This window comes from Lytechinus pictus, chromosome 1 (assembly GCF_037042905.1).
Source record: "Lytechinus pictus isolate F3 Inbred chromosome 1, Lp3.0, whole genome shotgun sequence".
NCBI classification, from domain to species: Eukaryota; Metazoa; Echinodermata; class Echinoidea; order Temnopleuroida; family Toxopneustidae; genus Lytechinus; species Lytechinus pictus.
In genome coordinates, this window is record NC_087245.1 from 33598604 (window position 1) to 33620565 (window position 21962).

Genomic DNA, 21962 nt, shown 5'->3' on the forward strand with positions numbered 1-21962 from the left:
AGAAAGGTTCAATCAAAGATCCTGAAATTAGTGAAATCCAATCATTTTATCGAAAAAATATCTCAGATACATACTTCTTCCAGAATATATTTTCAACATTTTTGACAAGCTAAGAAGTTTATGACCCCGTTCATATATCAGCAAAAATCTGAATATGCTACTTTCGATGACGTATGCTCATATAAAAAATAACAATACATGTACTTTGCTTCTTCGTTTAAAGAGGCAAATTTTAAATATATTTTGGTGAATTAATCAAGACGTATCAGCTCGTATAAAATTAATGCGTATTTATCTCTTCCCCTTCTTTGAAGGCCACCTCCAGTATATAGGCCTACACTTTTTTTTTCAAAGGAACAGATAGATTAGTCCAGTTTGACCCATCGCGACCTATCAACCTTTCTCATAGCCCAACAATTACAGTGGGCGACTCACAAGACTCCCCACCTAGCGCCAATGAGGTTTAATTGGGATTGATTGGTTGTCTTTTTAAAAAATCTTAATTTGCAGGGGATAGCATATATAGGAACATAGAAAGAATGAAAGCCAATAAGCTCTTACAAACTTTAAACTTTATCTCCATATTCCCTGTCTGGATGTCTGTTCATGCCCCCCCCTTCTCTCTCTCACTTAAAAAAAAAAATTCCTTCCCTTATAAAGCGTAGTAACTGTATATATACTTTGCCTGCAAAACACCATTTACAAAGTGTATGTGTTTTTCTTAATAGATATAACATATATGCATGTAGTAGAAAAGGGGATTAAATAAAATGGTGTCAACTTACCTCTATTATTAAACAAGGTATGAAATTAATCCAAATATATGATATTCCTCCTAGAGTATTTTTTTATACAATCATTCGTTCCTTTGGCCAATATTGACTTGTACTTTTCATACATTAACACACCACATGTTGAATCGAGAACTGCCAAAACTGGTTTCATTGTTACCATCGCGAGTTCGTTCTTCTTTCATGAGTAATGTACGACCATAATAAGCTGGGGAACAATTTAATTTACCGCCAGTTACTTGCGATGTACGTAGAGCGCGCCAGACAAGTTTCTAATCACCTGCCGTTTGATGTAAACAAACCAAACAATAGAATATTGCTACAAATTCACCGTGCATGCTGTCCAAACAGGTGATCTCAAGAACAATGGATTAAAGGTTGATGATAACAATACACGCTCCTTTTGTAACAACATGAATGAACGAAAAATTCATCTGGGGCCTGTCTTAGCTGTCTTACAAAGAGTTACGAGTGATCCAGTCAATCGTAACTCTATGGAAATCCATCAGTGTCATAAATTTTCCACAGGAAATTTTCACAATGTCCTTTGTAAACAAAGAGAAGGCGAGAAGCGCAGTGATTTTTTTAAAGAAAACAATGCATGAATATACATCATAGCTAGAAAATATTTTGAACAAACATGCATAATACATGTAGACATTGCTGGCCGTCCATAGTTGTGATTGATTTGATCAATCGTAACTCTTTGTAAGACGAGGCTCTGTACAATTAAAGAAATTGTCAAACTGATCTTTCTAATGTACACGCACACAGGCATTTGACAGTAGATTTTGAACGCAATGAACCGTATTTTGAGAAGAAAACAAGTGTACAAATAATTTGCCATTGCTTGCCATTTAATTCCATACGAGGCATCAAAACACATAGGCAATATGCCTAAATAACATAAAAGGTAATGAACATCAACACAATCTGAATAATGTCGTGAGACATAACAAAAGACTACATATGCATTAGAACTGTGGCATACTGAAAGATATGGTCACGTGAACACCAGGAGGGTAGTAACTCCTCCCTGGGGCTGTTGATCACGTGACCCACCCGCAGGATAGTAGTTCCCACGGGTATTTCCCCTAAATCTTGGTAATCAACATCTTTGGAGCATATACTTTGATATTAATATTGGTGATCTGTCAGGTTTCAAACAATTTGTTTCTGAACACAAACCTTCTATATATTGTATAAGGCTATCCTTTCATGCTTCTTACCATTTACGTGTAACAACCAAAATTAGCCACATTATGTAATATGCTTCATTAAGTCTGAAAATACATATGACATGTATATCTATATATCCATACTATGGTTGTATCCGCAACTATCTGTGCACGCTTTCTTGATAAACGCTGTAATTGCCTGCCCAACCTTCCAACCTTATGCAGGCCAAAGAGCTACGTTCAGATTTCCTGTGCTCCTAATTATCAACATAAAATCAATATCTCTCCCAACCTCCCAACCAATGCTGACATAATTCTTCCCAACCTCCCAACCATGTCCTGTTTCACAGGAGTATCATAAATCTTGATAGACAAAATTTCCTAAATATTTTCCATGTAGCTTATTCGCATCATAGAGCTCAAGGACTCAATGTCTCTCCCAACCTCCCAACCATGCTGACATAATTCACCCCAACCTCCCAACCATTAGGTGATGTCTCACAGGAGCATCATAAATCGTGATACACAAAATTTCCTAAACATTTTCCATACTCCTAATTTCCCTCATAGAGCTCAAGGACTCAAAGTCTCTCACAACCATGATGACACAATTCTGCCCAGCCTCCCAACCATAATGCAGAGCTGCCAACATGAACAAGAACATTTCAGTACTGTATTTTCAAGGCTGAAAATCATTATTTTGGTGAGGAAATTAGTATTTTCACAGGAATACCATAGGACAACACATAAACTGAAACTTAAGAAATCAGTATTTTGCATGAAACCACCAGTATTCTTCTCTATTTTCAGTACTAAATACGGAAAATCAGTACTACTTGGCAGCTCTGAAAATGTAACGTCCCACAGGAACATTATAAATCTTGATACACAAAATTTCCTAAACATTTTCCGTGCTCCTTATTTGCATCATAGAGCTCAAGGACTCAATTTCTCATCCAACCTCCCAACCATGCTGGCATAATTCTGCCCAACCTCCCAACCATACATTAAAATCTCACAAGGATATCATAAGTCGTGAAACACAAAATTTCCTATTTATTTTCCATGCTCTGTCGCTCCAAACTTCACAACCATGCAGACATAATTCTGTCCAGCCTCCCAACCGTGGTGTCTCACAGGAACATCATAAATCCTGATACACAAAATTTCCTAAACATTTTCCATGCTCCTTATTTGCATCATAGAGCTCAAGGACTCAATGTCTCTCCCAACCTCCCAACCATGCTGACATAATTCTGCCCAACCTCCCAACCATAGACTTAAATCTCACAAGAATATCATAAGTCGTGAAACACAAAATTTCCTAATTATTTTCCATGCTCTGAATTCCATCAAAGAGACTCAAAACTCAATGTCGCTCCAAACCTACCAACCATGCTGACCTACTGTCGTAATTCTGCCCAGCCTCCCACCCATCATGTCATATTTCTTATGAATATCGTAAATCGTGATACACAAAATTCCTGGATATGGCTATTCTCAACAGTAACTCAGCTCTACGTGTAATAGTCCGGTCTGTTAGCGTCAAAAATGCCCTACTTGTGGACACGGTGGACAAAAGCATGATTTTTTCTCCAGACCTTTGTTTATGTATAAGAATTAAGAATGGGGTATGCTCCAAAAAATCTGGCTGCAGGAACAGTGAAAAAAATGGGTGAAAATGTCCAAATTTATGAGTCTAGATTTGTCTGATATATAGACTAGCGCTAGTGCAAAACTCAATAGCAGTGCATTATTTTGCATTGGATTAGTTCTTGAATTCAGACCCTTCTTGAACAGATCTTCTGTTTGTCCTCACATCTCAATGCACCAAATATTTGAATGCAGATGCTTACCAAGCCGAAGGGTGACGGTGGAGGGGGTTGAATGTTGGTGTGTATGTACATATTTTGGTCTCGGGGTAAAGATGTGCGATACATATTTTTTGCATGTGTTGGAAATTGTGTTGCCATGGTAACAGTGTATCATTGCAAAAATAAGGTAAAAATCTTGCTGTTAGAACTACTTCCTCTGTTTTCATCCGATTCTCATGAAATTTGGCACACACATTGGTCTTGAGGTGAAGATGTCTAAGACACATATTTGTGTGTCTTTCAGAAATCTTGTTGCCATGGTAACAACATATCATATGGTGAAAATTGGGAAAAAACTTACAATTCAAACTGCTTCATCAGTTTTCAATCAATTGTCATGAAATTTGGCACACACATTGGTATTGAAGTAAAGATGTACAAGGCACTTTTTGTGTGTGTTTCAGAAATTGTGTTGCCATGGAAACAACATATTATATGACAAAATTTAGGTAAAAACCTTGCAATTTGAACTACTTCATCAGTTTTCAGTTTTGAACCAATTCTTATGAAATAATTATGGCTCACACATTGGCCTTGAGGTAAAGGTGTGCAAGAATCTTTTTTGCATTTGTCAGAGAGTACATTGCCTTTGTAACCACATATAGCCAGAAAAATGGGGATAACTCATTGTGGATCAATCTACTTCTCAGTTTTCAGCCTGTGCTGATAAAAGTTGACACAAATATTCATTTTGGGTAAAGATTCATATTTAGTGTTAAAAGGGAATTCAGCCTTGGTCATAATGTTATGTGCATGGAAAAGGAGAAAAATAAGAATGGTGAAAGTTTGAAAGAAATCGGACAAGCAAAATAAAGTTATGGCTGCTTTAAAATTAAGATCCCTAAGGCTATTAGTATGTAGAATTCAAATTGGCAACTGGGTAAGTATAAATTATGACAAGGGATGAAGCCGCAAGGAAAACTTTCCCATAAGACGTACTTGTACTTAATTATTAGGATTTTTTGTTTTCTCCTAAATTCCTATTCCATTGGGGCTGTAATATAAACCCGGTAGTATAATGTTTTATGTCCTCATGAAAGAAAGATATAATTTGAAGTAAAACTTTTGAAAAAAGAAATTTTAGCCAATTAATTATTCCAGTACATGGAAGAGTGGTCCTTGCCTTACATCACTATGACATCACATATGCGGTCAATTTGAAGTCTTCATGGGTATAGTGATTACCAATGTTTACAACTTTTATATATTCTTATGGTTTGTCCGATATTGTTCAGACTTTGACATAAAAACTTGTCTGATTTTTAATTTTCCTCTAAAAAAAAATGTTTATTTGGGTTGGATTCCCCTTTATAACGTCATATAATAGCGAAGCGTATTAATCACCTTCAATTGGGGGAGGGGGGGGGGGGAGCGGAGAAGGTCCTTAAAAACTGACAACATAAAAAAATAGAAGGTTAAAGTCCATGAATATTAGGAACTTAAACACTCTTAAAAAAACACCCCTTCCATTTTTTTTTTGGGGGGGGCGGCTTTAGAAAATTGCCACATAAAAGAGTAAAAGGAAATTATTACGACTAGGAACTTAACCCCCCCCCCAAAAAAAAAAAAAGGGGGTGAAAAATCCTTTACACTTCAGCATATCAATTTAAAGCCTAAAACATTCTACTTTGAAAAAAAAAATGTTTCCGGTGTCCAATTAATCAATGGGTTATTTAGCTTCTTCTACTCAGTCTTTGTTCATTTCAGTTCCTACTCTGACTGTCTTTCATCACCTTTTGCACTCTTGAGCTTTACCATGCCTTCTTGTTTTGTTCCCCCCCCCCCTCCTCTTTGCCTCCCTTTCTCAGTACATTTTTCTTTGCTATTTTAATTCATTATTATCTAACAACAATTATTCCATTCTGAATGCTTACACCTACACCTAAATATAATACCATGACATTTGTTTTCCTTCATAATCATTTTTGGCTACACTCTGTCGATACTATTAGCAATATTCAATGTCTAGTTTTGAAGAAATGACTGTCATGATATTATTTTTTCGGGGGGATTAAGTTCCTAGTCATAATCCTTTAACTTTTATGAGGTCATTTTCTAAAGACCCCCCCCCGCACAAAAAATAAGAGTAATGTTTAGCTCTAAAAGTGCAAAGACCCCTGAGGGGCAAAGGTGTAGACTGGTTTGAGCATGGGGAGGTAGAACTACAAGTGGTATGGGGAGGGGTGAACATCTTGAGGAGGTAGAACTAAGGTTTGGAAAATCAGCTGTTGAAAGTAGAAGGGGTGCACATTTCGTTTTGCTTGCCAGTGTTCTGCCTCAGCGGAAGGTTTCACATTCACCCAGTGTACTTCCAGCCTATGCCTTGAGGGGATGCGTTTTTTAAGAGTGTTTATCATTTTTATGTTTCTAATGGCCACCGCCTTTGACCTTCTTTATTTTGATGTCAGATTTTAAGGACCAATCCCGCCCCTCCCTCCAAAACCTAGAAATATTAATGAAGGTGATTAATACCCCCACACTCTGGCGTGAACATTTTAATGCACAGAAGACATTTAGAATTTAAAATAAATCTTTACCTCAAGATGAATATTTCTTCCAACTTTTATGAGCACTGACTAAAAACAGGGGATGACCGAAGTAGTTTGATCCACAATGAGTTTTCCTGCATTTCTGGCTATCATATGTGGCTACCCTGGCAATGCACTAGTCTGACAAATGCAAAAAAAAAGGTTCTTGCTCATCTGTACCCCAAGGCCAATGTGTGGGCCAAATTTCACGAAAATTGGTTCAAAACCTAAATTTTGCCATATAATATGTTGTTACCATGGCAACAAAATTTCTGAAACACACACAAAAAGTGCCTTGTACATGTTTACTTCAATACCAATGTGTGTGCCAAATTTCATGACAATTGATTGAAAACTGATGAAGCAGTTTGAATTGTAAGTTTTTATCCCAATTTTCACCATATAATATGTTGTTACCATGGCAACAAGATTTCTGAAAGACACACAAAAATGTGTCTTAGACATCTTCACCTCAAGACCAATGTGTGCGCCAAACTTCATGAGAATCGGTTAAAAACAGAGGAAGTAGTTTCAATCTCCAAGATTTTTACCTTATTTTGCCATAATACACTGTTACCATGGCAACACAATTTCCAACACATGCGAAAAATGTATCTTGCACATCTTTACCCCATGACATGGGGTTGGTGTGCATGTACATCCACACCAACATTCAACCCCCTCCACCGTCACCCTTCGGCTTGGTTAGCATCTGCATTCAAATATTTGGTGCATTGAGATGCGAGGACAGACAGAAGATCTGTTCAAAAAGGGTCTGAATTCAAGAACTAATCCAATGGAAAATAATGCACTGCTATTGAGTTTTGCACTAGCGCTAGTCTATATATCAGACAAATCTAGACTCATAAATTTGGACATTTTCACCCATTTTTTCACTGTTCCTGCAGCCAGATTTTTTGGAGCATACCCCATTCTTAATTCTTATACATAAACAAAGGTCTGGAGAAAAAATCATGCTTTTGTCCACCGTGTCCACATAATTTCGCTAACAGACCAGACTATAAAGTCAGTTGGTGTGGTAACACACAACAATCAATTATTGTTACACTGCAATGCTCACAGTCATGTAGCCCCTACACACTGTAACCTCGTGTTTCTATATTTTGTACTGACGTTAGGTCCTCTCCTCTCGATATTGTAAAACCCTGATATTATAAAACAAAAATACATAGGGTGGGAGGGGAGGGAAACTTGTTGCCTCGATGGGATTTCAAACTGCAATGGCTTTATACGAGCACATGTCATTATAGAGCCGGGGTAATAGTATGGAGCGCTTAGAATCATTTGTATTAAGCGCGATATGAATGCTGCATATTATAATGCAAGTTCCCCGCTGTGATTAATTTACATGATATGCAACTAGTGATCAGATGCACGTTCTAACTCAATTTAAACTATTTACATAGTTAAGCACCTGACTTATTCTTCAATAAAGCTAACACTTGTCTCTCTCAAAATTTTACTGATCACTAACAATGATCATTACCTTTTAAGAGAGGTTTTGTTCAAAATAAGCGGGAAAAGGTTAAATATAGGTTTTCCCGTCCAATTTCGTCAAAATTTCAACCGATTTAATGATGTAATAATTCAATTTGCAACTAATTTGAATGACCTATGAGATCAGCATTTAAATAGCCTAATAATTAATTCAATTTAATTCTATTGGCACGCGATTTCATAGTTATCTCATTTAAACATTTATAAAGAACAATCAAATTAAAATAGCTGAAGAAGTGTTTTCAAATTCGCACCGGTACCTTCCTTGCGAACGTTTAGGAATTCAAAACCATTAATATGCAATCACTTATAAGATAATGACAGTGCTTTTCGTTGTTGTTGTTTTTTACTTCTTTTGAATAAATATGGAAATGGGTTTTACTTCTAAATTAGATGTTAAACATTTTACTGAAATGTATCATCCATCTGTCAAACCATCATCGGAACAACAACTCGTTTTTGTTCCACTTTCATAACTATAGACTGTGGTCAATACCATGTTTCTTATCCCTTCCCCAAAACGATATAAATTATAAAGAACAAGATGATGAAGAAAAATTACCTATCATTGGCATAGGCCACCCACTCACTCACTGGCGGATCCAGGGGGGGGGGGGCACAGCCGACTCGTGCCCCCCACCCTTTGAGAGGCACAATTAATTTTTTATTCGTGGACGAAATACCCTTATTCTTTAGTTAAAACGCTTTTTTTTTGCTCGTCAAATTCCTCGGGAAAATGTGCCCCCCCCTTTTGGGAAATCCTGGATCCGCCCCTGCACCAAATCATCAATCACTAAAAGAATAAGCGTTTACAACCATATCCTATAAGTGTTACATGAATTACGTCTTTATCAAACATAATGGAATAAAATGATTCTAACTGAAAAGATCCGGAAATAATAGAAAGAGGTAAAGTTTGAAAAAAAATTGTATAAAGTAATAAAAAATGAACACAGAAACATGTTATCTGAATTTGGACGTTTAAAGTGCAAATATGTGTGCCGATAGATGAAATTGAAAATGGTATTTTAGGCGAAATTAAACGATCAGTTCGTCGTCGCGAAATTAAATGACACCTTTGGGCCATTAATTTGAACGAATTTCTCTCTAAATTGCATTTCTACAAAATTCAAAGGAATGATATAGAACGGAATTGAATGCTAAATAAATGAAAATGAACTATGTGTGCAGAGGGTGGACGAAATATTTCGAATTTGAACGTCCTTTCATTAATTTAAATGAAACTCTGATGAAATTGGACTGGAAAACCTATATGTTCTCTTTGTTCGACCATTATTGATAATATACTTCTCTTAAAATGTAGATATATTTAGCTGATTCGCTTCGCCATTTCGACAATAGTCCTCCTAGATTAAAATAAATCAGTTCCTCAAACAACTGGATTTGATTATGAAGCACCTTTATTTCAAATAGTACTAACAGAAAAGAATTGTACGATCACACGATAATAATTTGAGTAACCAGGATCGTCCTATACCATGCACTTTATCAAATTTTGTCTGACACTTTCTTTGGTTTAGATTGGCTAAGAAGCTCAGATACCCGGTAATTGTCGGATATTAAAAACAGAGTTTGTCGGATAAAATATCCGACACCTCTTTTAATAAAACGCTCCCCAGGTAATAATTCACAACTGCGAAACATACAGAATAATACAGATGAAAATAAATGACCTTCTCACAGCTATGGAAGTAAAATGTGTTTACGCCACCCCCCCAAAAAAAAAAGCAAAAACTATATATGATACATGTATCAAGCGGAATGGCTATTCAAATGATAATGCTGATTCCGATGGAAAATGTCATTGTTATATTTGAGAAAATATTTTGGTGAACTTAATCATCATTAAAACTATTATAATGCAGTTGTCGAAAATATTATATTACCAAATGAACACCACTGTAAATAACATCCCGTCATGAACGTCTCAATGTTGACGGTTATTCATAGTTATTACAGCCTTGCCATGAGCAATCGCCCTGAAGACGGACAGTCAACCTGCCCGAAACGTCGAGTCTCTCTACTACTCATCATCTCTACTCGCCGACTCAAGCCAGCATCTCCTCACTAGCTCTACTACTCAAGCTGTTCTCAACTCATCAATCTTTCCTGGTTTACAGTCCTTTTCAGGACTACTTTCAAGAAAGAATACTCTACTCTCAAATCTCCACTTTCTCGCCTATCCATTTCTTCTCTTCTCCTATCCACTGTTTCTACAACACTTCACATGGTGTACCGTAAACCACATCAGCGATTGTACATACCACCATGCAAACCTTCAAACAACATCCAATCGCCCTTTGTACTTTATGGACAAGAAAGCATTACAAAAGTGCCAATTTATCGAGGACCCCCGTAAAAAAATCCTTTATATACAGGCAGCCCTGAATCACTATAGTATATGAGTGTTTAACTCTGAAAAAGGGGGGAATCCCAAAACGATGGAACCTAGTGCTCCACAATGTTGATTTGCCATTGTCTACTCCAAGTTCAATAGTATATAATGTCAGTTCACTGAACTTAGTCTTTATATTCCTCGGGTTTCAACAAGTTGAAAAAAAATCGTAATCATATACTGACATGAAACATATTAGTAATTATTATCAAAAGCTTCTTCACCATAATTATCATTGTTCTAAACATTATAATTTTAGGTATTTTCATTATTATAAATATTATTATTACCATTATTATTATTATTATAGTTATGCATTATTATCATAAAATTTATTATTATAAATATTATAATCATTGTTATCATTATAGTTATGCATTAAAAAATTCAACCAAGTCAGAAATGTTGGGTTTTTTTACTTCCTCGCTTCGCTTGCTCTCGATATTCTTCCGTTAATATATTTCATAAAAGTTGGAGGGTATAACACATTTACATTATTTTATGTTCATTATGTTTAATTGTTTTATATTGTCATAAGCATCATTTAATTTTGTTACATAAAATCCAAAAAAATTGTTTAGTTTACGTAGACAAGTGTTGACAGAGGAAATGTGATAAATGATGTTTTGAGTGTTTTGTATAATACATTTAAGAGAGAGAGAGAGAGAGAAATGATGTAAAGCTACTATGTTGACCTTGTGATGGCAGTATTTCTATCTGGGTACTGGCAAAAGGCCTGTGGGTTTAGTTTGTTCATGGCCTTAGTTGAATTGGGAGGGGTTATATAATGTATTTAACTCTTTCAGGTCCTTTTGTTGTCGGTCCCAGATTCTTGAAACAGGTGGAATAAATAGTTCCGCCCGAGGTCTATTGGTTGTAATGGCAACTGATTGCTGTGCGCAAAACATTTCAAGAGTGGACTCACTTTGATTTTGTTACTGCTCTTTGAATGCCTGTATTCTGCAGCGCAAGCAAGACATCACCCTCTTTTTGTTAACTTTGGAGGACTTTTAATACCCCAAATAGCGGTGAGTTTAGTTAATAATCTTATCAGTTTTATTCGAGTCAGAAAATGAGATTTCTCAATCTAAGTCTATTTTGATATGGATTTTTAGTCCAAATTTTGTCTGTACTAATCCTGATAAAAAGTGCATGTTTTCTTGTTATTAGTAAGCTAGGAATGATATGCTGTGATTTTTTTCAGAGTGATTTACAGTGATGCAATGAATGTTGTATTTTAATATTTTACAGAAGTAGATTAATGTGTAGACTGTTCATGGTTGATACAGTATGCTGCTAAATTAATACTGTTTTGATAGATGCTTAATAAATGATAAGGAAGACAGGTAATATACAAACACGTGCTTAAACAAATTAGCCTTGAGAACTTCGTGATCATATTTTTTTATGATTTTGATATTGTCATTTGATCAAATGACAATATCAAAATCATAAAAAATATGATCACGAAGTCCTCAAGGCTATAAACTATTTAAGATGTTGATAGTTAGGAGTTGGAATTTTTCATAATGGGAATTTATTCGATTTTCAAGGGTCCATTGGTCAGGGAGGTCACGGTACCCATGGGCAGCCCTTTTATTTCCATATAGAGCTATACTATAGACGACTTCAGCAATCCTGGACCATGACCATGTTAAGCTGATGTTCTTCAACGTTTGAGTTCTTGTAATACTGTAAGCTATTTCATACAGCGTCAAATATTAGGTTGACAACATTGGTGACGTGTTCTTCGACAGTCTCCGGACATCGTCAATTTTTCGTCATCGGTCACCGGTTCTCCGATTCAGTGGGAGCCATTTTTTGTCATCCTTTGGAACTCCACCCATTTTTATTCAGGGAAGTCGTTTAATTTGATCAACCCCCTTAATAATAATAATAATAGTATATATATATATATATATATATACACTGTTTATCCACCCACAAACACGCCTGTGCGCAATGTTTATTCGTTGATTTTTGTTATGCTTGTCAAGTCTTGTTTTCATATATGATCAACATGTTGAAGACAAGGAAACTGTTAGTTAATGCTAAATTTGTTGATGTGTCAATATTTTTGGCATATGTTTACGTTTTACTGAAATTTCGACGTGATTTATCGCGCAATAAGTGACAAACTACCATCTTCCTTATCTCTCTATGTAAATAAAGAATATCAGAATGGAATATGAACTTTGAAATCACAAAACTTCATTACACTACATGTATTTCAAAGATGGAGATATCTTTATAATGTAGTTACCTGCACATAGCTTGGATTTGCAGTTTAAAATCGGCTCAACCACTTAGGATTACTGTTCACGAGGCCATTCTTATTAGTTATAACTGCAATAATGGGTAACGGCACAGTGTTCTTCCAATTTTGTATTTGATACTATTGCTTTTTTTGTCGATATTCCAACAGAGGAAATGTTACATTTGATGATTAGATAATTGTGAATCCATCTTTGCGATGAAAACAGTATTATACGCCTATTGTAATCGTAGGTGTGCTACGTAAGTCTATTTAAAACGACAAACCCCCTTCAATTTGCTCATGTATTTCTGTATATTCTTTCTGCTTTAATGCTTTTTGTCTGCAGATATTAAGTTTGATGTTTCCCTGCCGCTCCTTCGAAAAGTTGACAAGGTAATAATCAACTTCAATTACCCTGTGTTATTCAGAAAATGTTTAAAAAAAAATTGATGTGGATTCTAGAAGAAGGATTTTATTTGTCAATTCAAGTGTTCTTTATAATATAGAGGATAGCCTACAATGGTAAGAAATAAGAACAATACCTTTTTATAGCGTTCATGTTTGTCATACTTATGCAATACTTATATCGCTCCACAATTATTAATATAGGCCCTGCTTTTTACTTTTCAAAATCTTTTTCAATGGGGAAACATATTTCTTTAATAATCCAAACATCACAAAACCAAAAGGGAAAAAATAATCGACCCCATATACGATTGTCAATATTATTTAATTAATGTCTAAATCGAATAGACGAAGGTAAATAAATCGTGCTGAAGAACACATATTAAAAGTGCACTTCTCGTTAACCAATTAATTTAGGGTGTAGATTATTTTACGCCCTCCAAGATATAGAGATATTGATCATTATTCGACTATATTTGATGAAGTCACCTGAGTTGGATTGGCCTGGATCATAAACCGAACTTTCATAAGAAATGGAGTCTTCTCTTTGCCCTCAAATTCATGAATACATCCACACCCACCTATATCTCTTTCTACTATAAATATATACACACACATATGTATATGTCCAGACCAGTTAATTTCTAGAAAATTTAAAAAATCTCTGTATGTCCAATATGGAATTCGTTCATATATTTTTTCATTTATTTCAGACATATTTTTGGGGTTGGAATTCCGGGACATAAATTACACACAGGATGAGCTCTTGCATATCCAACAATATTCCATATTTAACTCAAGAGGTGGACTTGGGTCGATCTTTGATTTGATTTCCACCATATCAATCACAATAGTATACAAGTATTATAATTTTTCAAAATAACAATAAGCAAATATTCTTCGTCTAGTTCAAATACAAATTATACATGAAAATGTTGATGTTGGATACAAATATGAACAAATGATAGTAATATTGTAACACTGTAAGGAGCTTGATAAATTTATTTCAAAATTGTTTCAGATTTTACAGAGAGATATCATCTTGAAGATAAGTCATTATTCTTTGATTCTTGAAGTGCTACACACATGCAACCAAGGCTCTAAGAAATTTCACTCTGAACGTGGAGCGAGGCTAAAGAAACCACCGACCAGAAGTGTAAGTCATTCTAAATAAAATTGGTACATTGCTTAAAAAAAAAATCGTACGAATATTTCCCTTTTCTCCAAGAAACTGAAATAAATTTTCAATAGAATTCAAGAGAAAGGATTCGTAAAGGAAATCAACCAGTGTATGGCCGTCAAGGCATTTTCGTTTGAAGAGTCACCCTCCACCCATTTGGAATACATCACTAATGTCAGCGGAATTATATATGAAGTACGCATGTCATGAAAATAAGATTTTTGTTTATTACGTCTTCAAAATAGACTCGATCATATTTATATGAACAAAGATGAAACCTTAAGTTTATGTATAAGTGTACCTGAAAATGTACCGTTTCGTCATTTCAAAGACTTAAACAAATTGCATGTGTGATTGCAGTTTCTAAACTATTCTTTCAGTATGTAACTAGGGCAAAAAAGGCAGGACAATATTGAGATATTCACAATATATGTTGGTTTATTATGCCCATGTCAGAGGTCCAAGCTACATCTTCCAATGAAAGCAAATGAAGGGTTTTCATCACTGACGGATTATCAAACCGGTACTCAAAATCTTACCTTTAAAATCAGAGATCACTTCTCAGAGGTAAGCTTGGGCTTAGTATTTTAATGTAAACCATATCTCAAGTCTTACCCCAGCGGTATAGAAAGACAATCGTCTCCGAACACACTCTGAATGGCTAAAAGTAAAGTTATGGACAATTTGTCTCGTTCTACTATTATTATTATTTACTTTATTTGTTATCATTATTATTACTTTTTGGGGGTGGGGGGGGGGGGGGCTATCGCTAGGGACAAGTCTTCAGATGCAAGTCCAAAAGTTGTTGGGGTGCGTGCGTATGTAGACTAAGACCTCTTAGATGAGAGGCAGCATTTGAACAATTAAGTGGAAAATGGAGTTTAAAATATGGCTGCGAGTTTACTCCAGCGTTGGTGCAAGATTTTGATAGTAGGTACGGGCATCTGACTTGAAGGTACATGTAGTTATAGAGGGTGTGTGTGTGTTTGTGTGTGTGCTAATGCAGAAGAAATTTATCAATTCTTCCCACAGTGAGTGGTGACAATCGAGATGATGTTTGTAAACTGTTCATTTTAGTCTGTTCATGCGAATTGGTTATTGCTTGGCGAGTAGGTTTCTAAAAACCCAGTTCTCTCTGATGTTTATGCAATTGTTCCAACAATAATATATATCTGTCATTCCGTACATACATTAATTCTTTCATAATGGAAAGGCCAATGCTTATCACTCAGACTGGATCTATTTTTTTGCAGGACTTTCTGCATTTATTGTAAAGCCCAAAAATAAATTAACAATACATAAACATAATCGTAGTATGACATGAAAGTACATTGTAATGTGACAAATTTATAGTAGTGTCATAACAAAATTTAGACATGAATACAATTTAAGGATAATACAAAGTAGTGAAAAACAAATGCAGTGGCAAACTATATAAGTCAAATATATGCTTGAGTAATAGCAGCCAAAGGGGGAAAGGGGCTACATGGAAACCAATTATTCTATAGGTCTAGGTCTGGAAGAAAATCTTACGTCACAAATCATCAGAAAAGGAGACAGAAGAAAAAAAAAATGAAGAAATGTAGTGTGCGTGTGTGTGCAAGTGGGTGAACGTGCAGGTGTGATATAAAGAATACTTCGATAAAAGATATTTTTTCAATGAAGCTTTAAAAGAAAAAATAGATGCAGTGAGTTTAATATCATTGGGCAAATCATCCAGATGTTTGGGCCGTGATGTCTGATCGTTTTACGTGCTAATATTGTTATCGGGTTTGTGAGGTGGATGTTGGATGAGTGGCGTGTAGGATATGAATGAATGTTGCTGTTGTAAACAAAAATATCTTGAAAGGGTGTAGGTATAGATTTAGTTGAGAACTTGTACTTGAAAATGGCAGTTTGGAAAGTATGAATGTAATTAATTTTTAATGTTTTCAGGTTCCGAAAAATAGAATCAGTATGTGCTAAAAATTGCGAGTGGGAGCAAATGCGGAGTGCTTTCTTTTGGAGGCGTAGAATTGAGTCTATTTTCGTTTAGTTGCAATTACCCCACAATATGTTGCAATATGATATATGTGACAAAATAAAAGAATTGTAAAGCATAAATAGTGATCTTTGGGAAAGACAATATTTCAATTTGAATAGTATGCCAATACCTCTGGCAACAAGTGTGCTAATATAACGAATGTGGCTATTCCAAGTTAAATTAGAGTCAATTAATACACCTAAGAATTTCGTTTCTTGTTTTTCAGCAAGATGGATGTTATCAATGTTAATGGAGCCACGAAATATATGCTCAGAATTGATGTGTTTAAAGTACATGAAATAAGTTTTGTTAATGTTTAAGGAGAGTTTATTTGATTTAAACCACATGGACAATTTATTTATTTCATTATTGAGTACTGCTACAAGCGTGTCGAAGTAACTGTGTGAAAAAATACATTGGTATCATCTGCGAAAAGAACATAAGTAAGGGTGAAGCATTGATGATATCATTCATTTAAATTAAAAATAACAAAGGGTCTAAGATAGAACCCTGTGGTACTCCACACTTTACATTACAAACTTCAGAAGATTTAGAGTTAAAATTAAGCAAATCTAGAAGCATTTCGTAGTAAATAATTTACATTCCCATCAATTTTTATATTATCAACTTTAATTTTGATTGTTAATTTTATATTATCGACATTAATTTTGATTGTTAATTTTATATTATCGACATTAATTTTGATTGTTAATTTTATATTATCAACATTAATTTTGATTGTTAATTTGTTCAGGTGATTGGAAAGGTGACTGAATATCTGGGACAAAGTGATGACCAAAGTAAGCCAGAAATCTGGGCATCGTATGAAGCCCTGTTCTTCTCTTCAACAATACCAGATATTGAAAAGTTTTATGTGGTGAGTTACGTTATCCATTATTTTTATTTGAGGGGGTGGGGTATGTGCACATAGTTCTGTCGAATGGAGAGATGTTCACATCAATTTAAACATAGGTCATTTAAACTAAACGGAAAGACGAAGGGAAATGACGTCCAATGATCATTTCGATATCATGAACTTAGTACACAGCCACAGACCCAGTATTAATAGTGCACAATACACGTTAAAAACATTTGGTAAAAATGCTCCATGAGGGTAATTATGTGACCAACGAACATTGGGCATTTCTATTGGGCATTTTTAATTATCCGGTGTGATGAAAATGTTGCCCATTCTAAAGTAATTGCTGCTTATTTTTTAAACCTTACAGGACAAATGCTTTCCGAATTGGGTAAATTACTGCCCAAAATTGATTGGACACATAATTACCCTCGTGCTGGTTAAAATTTTACCAAAAATATGTTTTTTTACAGTGTCCAGACAGATCCTGAATGAGACGAAATTTATTAATGTATTGTGGCTGCTTCTTCCAAGGAAGCGAAAAACACACTTTCCTGATTCTAACAAAGAAACAGAGAGTTCGGAGTCTAGTCTTTTCTCATGGCAAAGTGTAATATTTGATTCCGTGCTTGCAGACTCTCATGTACTCATGAACTTCAAGAAATCTCATTCGACAATCCCAATATATATATATATTTTTTTTAGCTCGCGTATGATGGTGAAGCCAAGCTACTGCAGATGCTCCTTCCTACGGCCGATCCGAGGAACATGAAACTGAGAGGTGAATGGGTCATTGATATCCTTGATCCTGCAAAGACCTCTACACCAGGAACTGCAGAAAAGGGTACTCAAACCGATCCAACATCTTCAGATGAAGACGATTCCAGTGTGTCAGGTAAAGACTGGACCTCGATACCAAGCCACGTGTTCGATAGGCAGAATTTCTACGGACAGATAAAGTCAGGGAAAGATCTGGATACGGACTGGTCGAAACATGATCAAGATGAACGCGGTAACCAGGTATCCAAGAGGGGTACAGATGCCGATACCTTAGTGGAACATCAACTTGAATGTGTAGGTAGTGCCTCACATGCATCTCTGGCTTCGAATCTGGTTGAGGAGATGGAAAACCTCTATCCATTCCTGCGTGATGTGACTCTTGGTTCGGTGGGTCTAAGCAATCTTCCTGCCATTACTCCAAAACCCCATATCGACCAACCCGTACAGAAGTCCAGAGCCAAGTCTGGGAAAGGGCGTCCCTCTACTAGTTCCAAGCCTCAGAAGAATCACAATAAGATTGTCTCACAAGGACCCATTAGTTTTGAAGACATGTTCAGCCGGGCATATGGGTGTTTAAGGATGGTCTTGCAAGAAAGGTTTCCTTTGGTAAAGCTCCGATGGTTGGTCATGTGTCTTCAGGCTCTTTCTGACTCAGTCAAAGAACAGGTCTCAAGTGAGTGTTTTGTGATATTATTTGGCATTTCGACATTTCAGTGATATCAAAACAGTATTGACCAAAGTTTTTTTTTAATACTACAAGTGAAATGAGAGCATTCATCTTCCGTCCTGACATTAACAATTCTTCTCATACCATGAACGTATGTCTGAACGTTCACCCCTTCAAATTAACAGAATGAAATGCCCTGAAGAGGGCTGAAGAGGTAAAGATTACGATATTTATATAAAGTGTAGGATGTTATCCAGTGATTACACAATACTTTGGAACATCCACTTCTTGAGTAAAGGGTTGTTGGTTCGATCTTGGCCAATTCTAATTTTTGATTCAGAAATCCCCCCTTCCATGTGTTTGTAGCAATTTCTTCAGTATGTTTTGGGGTATTAGACAGTTGGTAGTAACTTAACTGGATTGATCCCCAAAGCTGGTATTTGGATGAAAATCATAACTACTACTATTTTCCTTTATCCTCAATAGGTAAATTGTCTGGTGAAAATCGTTCAATTGGCACAGACGATCTGCTACCATCCCTCATATTCTTCCTCATAAAGGGAGACCCAGGACAGGTTACAGCCTTATACCCACAGCTCAAATTCCTCGAAGACTATCTCCCCGACATCGTTGCAAGTGGCATCATCGGTTTCACTGTAGCTCAATTCAGCACAGCATTTGCGTTCATTATTCAGACAGATGATGGCGAATCCTAAGCATGATATTTTATACATGTATTGATTCGATTTACTACATATACAGTCAAATACTAAAGGGAGACGGGACAGATTGTTTTCACATTCATACATGTTGTCCTACTGAAAATTAATCTTTATTGAAAATCAGTTGCTATATAGTTATGGCAGATTAAGTTATTCATGATATCGAAAGGGAAGCGTGCTGTCCGGAGGCCCGTAAGCATGGAAGTCGTCAGTGGAGTAATATTTGGATACTTATACATTTTATAAAATAGAATGTTAATATTAGTTTTGCGGTGATCTCATATTATAGTCTAATGAAATATGAATGAATGGAGGAGTTCTGTAAATTGTTCCTTCATGTAACTAATGTTGGGGTACGGATGCTGCAAATTCGCAACATCGTATATTGATTACAATTGATTGACTTTTTATGTCCATCCAAGCTGATGGATAATAATGCAGCGTTGACAGCTTGTTTGTATATCGTGTACTGGATCCTGTTTCATAGAGTCTTTTTTATTTACAACAAATACATCATTTCTATTACATGCTTAATATAAGCCAATCAAAATGTTCTCAGTAGTATTAAACTGTTATGGTAACAAGATTTATGAAACGATAACCTGATAATCAAGATGACCAAGATGCAAAGTGATTTCAATCTGGTCTTTTGAATGTGGAGGCCTATCGATATGTATCAATAAATAGATAGATAAATAACTGAACACATAAAAAGATTTAGTTTGGCCTATTTCATCAAATTGGATGAAAACTTAATAAACAAAACAGCTGTAATGCAAATGAGAGCCGATAGTGTCACTACTCACTATTTCTTTTGTATTTAATTATAATTAGGCCTAGATATAGGACAATGCACAAATGTAAAGATTTTGATCAGGAGCTGCGAAACTGCCTTGAAAGTGTGTTAGGTTGTCTGTGTGTGTATTCAGTAAATGCAATGAGCCAAGCATTTTGAAGGATACAGAACATATGTCATTTCAGGTTAAAAAAAGTTTCTTGAGAGCGAGCGAAGTGAGTGAGCAATCAATTGGCCATTTTAAAATATAAAAAATATCAGTTTGTGACAGATTCTGACAGAGAATGCCCGAATAATTTTGAATAAGGACTATCTTACTCCCAAACATGGATTGTTGTCTACACTCAAATGGCAAACAATGGAGGAACGTATTAAGTATCAATTTTGTGTTCTTGTTTTCAAAATACAAAACGATTTAGCCCCAGCCAATTTGGAACCACTTATCTGCAAACGTAATGTAACTTATAAAACACGATATTCTGAACCATGTCCCCTTCAAATACCCTGCCCTAGGACAGATTATAAAAGAAAATCTTTTGAATATGTTGCTGCCGTCGTATTTAATATCTCCCTTGCAAAAATGCACGTCCCTCCATGCATTCGAAAAACACTGTCATTAAAATTACATGTAATTACACTGAATAACTTGATGTAAATGTGATGATTCCATGAATAATTGTTGATTTCACTCTATATGTATATGATGTGTTCTGTTTTTACTTTATTATATGTTGCATACATTGAATTGCTATGATGTTGAGTTATTTGTTAAACTACAGGGCGCCTTTGGAAAGCAGTTTTGCATAACTGAACAGGCCTACCCTGCAGTATAAAATAAATAAAACCAATAAATAAATAAATACATAGATAAATGAATAAACAAATAAATTGCAAGAGAATTGCAAATTTCACTGATTTTTCTTTTCGTTTTTGTCTCACCTGCAAAGCTGAGTGAGGCGCCGCTTTTCCGACGGCGGCGGCGGCGTCAACATCAAATCTTAACCGAAGGTTTAGTTTTTGAAATGACAGCATAACTTAGAAAGTATAAATACCTAGTTCATGAAACCTGGACATAAGGTTTATCAAGTGCTACTAAATATCCTGCCTGAGTTTCAAGTCACATGGTTAAGGTCAAAGGTCATTTAGGGTCAATGAACTTAGACCATGTTGGGGGAATCAACATCAAAATCTTAACCTAATGTTAAGTTTTTGAAATTTCATCATAACTTCGAAAGTATATGAACGTAGTTCATGAAACTTGGTCATAAGAGTAGACAAGTATTACCTATTACATTGCCTGAGTTTCAAATCATACGAACAAGGTCAAAGGTCACTTAGGTTCAATGAACTTTGACCAAGTTGAGGGTATTTGTTGAATTACCATCATAATTTTGAAAGTTCATGGATCTGATTCATATAACTTGGACATGAGAGTAATCAAGTATCACTGAACATCCTGTGCGAGTTTCAGGACACGTGATCAAGGTCAAAGGTCATTTAAGGTCAATGAACTTTGGCCAAGTTGGGGGTATTTGTTGAATTACCATCATAACTTCGAAAGTGTATTCTAGTTCATAAAACTTGGACATGAGAGTAATCAAGTATCACTGAATATCCTGTGTGAGTTTCAGGTCACATGACCAAGGTCAAAGGTCATTGAAGGTCAATGAACTTTGGCCATGTGGGGTTATTTGTTGAATACTCTTCATAACTCTGAAATTGTATAGATCTAGTTCATACAACTTGGACATATTAATCAAGTATCACTGAACACCTCGTGCGAGTTTCAGGGCACATGATCAAAGTCAAACGTCATTTAAGGTCAATGAACTTTGGCCAAGTTGGGGGTATTTGTTGAATTACCATCATAACTTCGAAAGTGTATTCTAGTTCATAAAACTTGGACATGAGAGTAATCAAGTATCACTGAACATCCTATGCGAGTTTCAGGTCACATGACTAAGGTCA

At 35.6% G+C, this 21962-nt stretch overlaps 1 protein-coding gene across 2 annotated transcripts; it reads left to right on the top strand.

The window, feature by feature from the left end:
• Window positions 1–11245: 11245 nt before the first annotated feature.
• Window positions 11246–20897, top strand: LOC129266104 (uncharacterized). Of its 2 annotated transcripts, none has more exons than XM_064105605.1 (7): window positions 11246–11333; window positions 12909–12955; window positions 13989–14123; window positions 14604–14714; window positions 16925–17047; window positions 17735–18482; window positions 18963–20897. In XM_064105605.1, the coding sequence occupies exons 4-7, from the start codon at window positions 14625–14627 to the stop codon at window positions 19190–19192; spliced, it is 1191 nt and encodes a 396-aa protein (XP_063961675.1). In that variant the 5' UTR covers window positions 11246–11333; window positions 12909–12955; window positions 13989–14123; window positions 14604–14624; the 3' UTR covers window positions 19193–20897. The 2 variants fall into 2 exon arrangements, with proteins under 2 accessions (XP_063961675.1, XP_063961666.1); XM_064105596.1 differs by lacking the exon at window positions 11246–11333 and adding an exon at window positions 12519–12663 and having other exon boundaries at window positions 18963–20825.
• The last annotated feature ends 1065 nt before the right edge of the window (window positions 20898–21962 follow it).

Bases quoted from the DNA above. Each gene is read 5' to 3' on its own strand.
- LOC129266104 (XM_064105596.1), top strand. The intron at 14,124-14,603 runs GTAAGTCATTCT...TGCCCATGTCAG, and splicing joins AGAAACCACCGACCAGAAGT to AGGTCCAAGCTACATCTTCC. The intron at 14,715-16,924 runs GTAAGCTTGGGC...TAATTTGTTCAG, and splicing joins TCAGAGATCACTTCTCAGAG to GTGATTGGAAAGGTGACTGA.